Consider the following 5,381-nt stretch of genomic DNA (forward strand, 5'->3'; position numbering starts at 1 on the left):
AATTCACCGACTGTCTTGAACACATTAGCTGTGTAACTGATCAAGAAAAGTACTGGAGGTATTTAGAGTGATCTGTGAAATCCCCCCCCTGCCCCACTGTGTGTATTGTCTGTGATGGTCTGGTGTGTTAGTTGATAGGGAAGGGGGGAAAAGCAAGAAATGCATATTATTTGTGTGTTCTGTGGTTGTTAGTGTGTGTATTTGTGGTGGTTTATGGTGCAAAAGTGGGTGGTCTTCACAGTTTCCTGTGTGATAAGGAATGGAAAGGGAGGGCCAGAGAGAGAGGGAGGGAAAGTCTTCCTTGAAAGGGGAAGCATGCTAGTTTAGAGACACACACCTCCTCCATAAGGGAGAAAGCAAGGGAAGACAGAGAAGGAGTCATTCAGACACAGAGGCACAAAAAAGTCAAATTTGCCTAAGGTATATGGTCTTGGATTTGGAGTCAGAAAAGCAGAGAGAGAAATGCAGGAGACAAACGCCCATTCTGAGATTTATTTGTCCTAAAGGTAAGAGTACACTGCTCTGTTTTGGTTATATATATATATATATATATATATATATATATATATATATATATATATATATATATATATTATATTGGTTATATTTTTGAGTAGATGTTAGAAGCAACGGACAAAAATAATATTCACCATTTCTGTTGGCTGGTGGGTCAGGGATTTGTAATCTGATCATAAGTCCGTGTAGTAGGTATTTGTGCATGTGTGCAGCTATTCGGTAGTTTGCATAGGGTCCTTCCATTACCGTGAGTGGTAACTGATAGTTTTTGTGTGTTTGTATGTTCTCTGTTAAGATTTTATGTGAGATTCGACCCATCATGCTCGTTAGGTGTCCATGAATGAAGTGATCCAAGGATCCTATCCAGTCTATTTTTGAATGTTCCCAAATTTTCAGCTTCAACCGCATCACTGGGGAGTTTGTTCCAGATTGTGAAGACTCTCTGTGTGAAGAGTGAAGTATCTCCTGTTTTCTGTCTTGAATGCCTTTTCCATTTCCCAAGGTCCACCAAGACAGATGCAGAAAGTTAATTTTGTTTAATGTTTTCTGTTAGCAAATAGTTCTAAAAAGGAAAACTATATTTAGTTTTATGGCTTAAAACATCTGTGATTGTAATTCTTTTGACCTGTCTTACAGGAAGACAGGAAGAACTGAAGCAATGGTGGAATGAGTGTGCACCAGAGTGAGAAAGAAACCGGAAACTGAGAGGAAGAGGGAAAGGGAAACAAACACAAACACACACACAATGTCCATATCCACCCCTGCACTCCCCTCTGTTTCCCCCTCTCCACCAGCTCCCTGTGACTATAGCGAGTGGGGCCCCACTTGGATCCTCATCCCCTTTGTCTATCTGCTGGCATTCACTTTAGGCTCCCTAGGGAACGGCCTTGTCCTGTGGGTGTACTTGGGACATAACAGTGACTGGAGGGTCTGTGCAGAACCCCAACACCAGTCATCATGCATCCCCACACCCTGCCCTCCTTCAAGGCACCTATGCCCCACTCCCCAGCATTCTCCGGCCTTGCGCCCAGGCCGCTCCCTCACTGATGTCCTCATCGCCAGCCTGGCAGCAGCAGACCTGGCTTTTGTGCTGACCCTGCCTCTGTGGGCAGCATACACCGCATTGGGCTATGACTGGCCCTTTGGTCTTCCTCTCTGCAAAGCCAGCAGCTACCTGGTGGCCCTCAACATGTATGCTAGTGTTTTCTTCTTAACCGGGCTCAGCGTGGAGCGCTACTGTGTCATCGCTGGCCACTTCAGGGGTGCTGGAGGGAGAGGGCTGAGGAGGAGGCGGGGACTTTGGGTAGTGGTAGGCATCTGGGCCATGGCAGGGCTTTTGGCCTTACCTGCCCTGGTGTTGAGGACTGTGAGGGAGTTGGACCCCAGGGAGGTGATGGAAGACATGTGGGGGGAGATAGAAGAAGAAGACCTCAGCTCTGGCTCCCACGTATACGCCTGTGAGATGGACTATTCAGTCTTGATTTTCACTGATGACCCTGATGAGAGGGAACGATTGCATCTGCTGTGGACAGCCATTTTTGGGTTCAAATCCACCATCCTGGGCTTCCTGCTCCCCTTGGCTGTTCTTCTGCTGTGCTACTGCTCTCTGGGGCATCTCCTTTCCCGCCACTTCGGGAAGGGCCCACGGGCTGACCGGCGGAGGCAACGGCGTCTCCTGCGGGTCATTGCCACCCTTGTCCTGGCCTTCTTCCTGTGCTGGCTACCCTACCATGCCAACAAGAGCTTGGCCATCCTCACTGAGCTGGAGGTCATCCCCTTCTACTGCCCCTTTGACAGGGTTTTAGTTCTTGCCCACCCTTATGCCACCTGCCTGGCGTACGTAAACAGCTGCCTAAACCCACTTCTCTATGCCTGCTGTGACCCCGCTTTCCGACGCCGCTGCAAATCTCTATGGAGACGGTGCCCAGGCAGAGGGGGGCAACAGGAGGAGGAGGAGGAGGAGGAGGAGGAGGAAGAGGAGGAGGAGGCCAGCAAGAGCTCAGCAGTTACTCAGCAGACTGGGTCACGTAGCAATACAGAAAATGGCAAGGGAGCGGAGAGGGAGCTGGTACAAGGCTGAAGAAACAGAATAATAACAGTAAGACTTTCTGATATTACTTGTCTAGAAAGGACAGTATGCTTGGCCACTGTACAGACCAAGAAAAAGAGAAAGAAAGAAAAAAGAAAAAATATTGTCTCCAAGTATTATTATCATTTATGTATCTGTAACATTACTCATGGTGTATGAGCTTGTTACGGTGACATCATCCCTCTCTGAACTTGGTACAGTCCATCACACCGTGTCTTAGGATCAGACTTTTGGCATCTTCAGTTTGTTGCTTTGCTGGTGGAGCTGTGTGTATCAGATACTCTGAGGTGTGCCGGACAGTGTGTGTGAAATGAAATCCTAGAGAGGTCTGACCACACACACTACCTCTTCATAACAAAATGCAAAGTGTCAGCTTTTGTTGTGGCATTAAACACTATGGTCAACATTGTTTTAGTATACTGTTGTATGTTCAGGTAAACAAGTAATATAAATCAGTAAAGTGTTTAGAAGTAGTACTTGCTTCTGTTTTCTGTAAATATAGTTTTCTATTTTCACATCATAGTTTTTTTGTTCAGTTCCTACAGATGCATAAGTCACGATTTTTAATATAGAAGAGAACCACAAAACTATATGTATGTATAGAAAATAATATTTTTTGCAGGAACTATAGTTTGTGTTTTTATCCTGGGTATACGGCTGACAAGATATATTATACTGCAATATTTTGTCAGTTTATACAAAATATGAAGATGCTGTAGAATGTGTAAAAATGTAAAACTGTTGTCGATGTATTTAATACTGAAATAAAGTATTATCATGGAAGTTATTTTTAAGGTCTCAAGACTCTTCATTCATACTAGGGAACTGAAATATTATAAGGGGTCTCCATTAAATTTTATAGTGCTGACTGCATCAAATATGTTTGAGGAAGGCACCAAAGGGTTGTCTTATGATTTGATCTGACATTTACATTATTCACAAATGTTAATCATATGTAAACATTTTTTACAGGTATGAAATAGATTATGATTATGAGAACAGTTAACAGGACTGGAGTGGGTGTATACAATGGTGTCCATGTAAAGTGTGAAGGTCTGTGCTGCAGAGGTAGAACCAAAGTAATTAAGATATTTCAAATTACTGTAGCTAAATAAACAAATAAAACCTAATCTTTATCCTGTATTGTAAATATCTGCCTTTCAAAAATGGCCAATTGTACCTAATGCTGGTAAAAGAGTAGGTTAATTTATTTTGTTAACTAACTCTTAACTAAATTGTTTTCTTTTCACAATAAAACTACTTTCTTTCATATTTGATTTCATCCAAAAGTATTACTTTGTAAAAAAAAGAATGAAAAGAAAAGTGAATATTATTAAATGCTATTCCAATTCTGAAATAATAGTTCCAATATTTTAATTATTTTATTCACATCACTGTGATTCTCTGGAATCAAAAGGGGGAAACTAATTGAACCACTGATACCCAAAAGCTTCACTCTATCTGTTTCTTTGTCCAGCTGTATGGCAAGCCAAATTATCATTTAGAGATATCGTCAAATATTTTGAGATATCTCTAAATTATTTGCAGATATATTTAAATGATTTCAAGATATCTTCAAATATTTAAAGATATCTCTAAATTATTTAAAGATTATCTGCAAATCATGTAAATATATTTCATTTAAAAGTACATTTAGAGATATCTCTAAATTTTGAAGATATCTTTAAATGATTTAGAGATATCTTGAAATCATTTAGAGATATCTGCAAATCATTTAGAGATACCTTTAAAAAGCACCTTATTTAGATATCTCTAAATGGTTTTCATATATCTCTAAATCATTTAAAGATATCTTTAAAGATATGATTTAGAGATATCTCAAAATATTTGAAGATATCTTGAAATTATCAAATGATAATTTGGCTTACCATACAGCTGTGTCTGTTTCACTGCATTCATTGTTCTTTCTCACACATAGAAATAGCCAAAATAATCAAACATTTACAGCAAGAACAGTTAACTGTGTAATGAGCAGACCCAATACACAATGTCTTTCCATGTCTGTTCTTCTCTCTTTTATGCCCCCACTCTCTTTATACTCCTCTTCTCACTCTCTAATCTCATCCTACATTGTACCACCTTTTATTTCTCTCTGTCTATCTCTCTCTCCTTTTCTATCAGGCAATGTATTTGTATTTGCAGTCTATGCATATCTGTACAAGTTACAATATATTTAATACCGTTATTGAACTTTGAAAACTGACCCATCTCCATCAGATTGCCATTCAATGTCTGGAACCACAGTCAAGTTCCTATTTAACCTCACTCTGGCTGGTTTATGCACAGTGTAAATGTATTCATAACATTACCATATTGATAAGCTTTGTGAAACATGCTACTTTTCACATGAGCCCCCTTTGCCAGGGCACTAATCAATAGAGCATCCATAGTATATAGTAGATAGTATATTATAGTAGATCTCTTTTAGTCTGTCCTCATGCCTCATTTCTAGGACAATTGGGGTACTTGCCTCTAGTCACTAGATATGTTACATATGTTGCTCTAACAACATAATCATACTTTAGAGAAAAGACATACGTTGTGATTGCTGGAAATATATTTTATTACTGAACAAAAGGGATACCAAAAACAAACATACATTTAGTATAACTGCGCTATAGAACCTCTGGCCACAACTGTTGTAAACTTACATCACAAATTAATCTCTAAATTACTCTAAATTAATCTCACAAATAAGTAAATTTGAAAAAGGTTTAAAATTGTGACATTGCAGTTTACTTTAAAGCTATTTACT

General features: G+C 39.8%; 1 protein-coding gene across 1 annotated transcript; it reads left to right on the top strand.

Annotated features, from left to right (window-relative positions):
• Nucleotides 1–309: 309 nt before the first annotated feature.
• aplnr2 (apelin receptor 2) lies at nt 310–3,392 on the top strand. Its single transcript, XM_066688313.1, has 2 exons — nt 310–506; nt 1,153–3,392. The coding sequence occupies exon 2, from the start codon at nt 1,262–1,264 to the stop codon at nt 2,594–2,596; it is 1,335 nt and encodes a 444-aa protein (XP_066544410.1). The 5' UTR covers nt 310–506; nt 1,153–1,261; the 3' UTR covers nt 2,597–3,392.
• The last annotated feature ends 1,989 nt before the right edge of the window (nt 3,393–5,381 follow it).

Source organism: Amia ocellicauda, chromosome 16, assembly GCF_036373705.1.
Source record: "Amia ocellicauda isolate fAmiCal2 chromosome 16, fAmiCal2.hap1, whole genome shotgun sequence".
In the NCBI taxonomy this organism is placed as follows: Eukaryota; Metazoa; Chordata; class Actinopteri; order Amiiformes; family Amiidae; genus Amia; species Amia ocellicauda.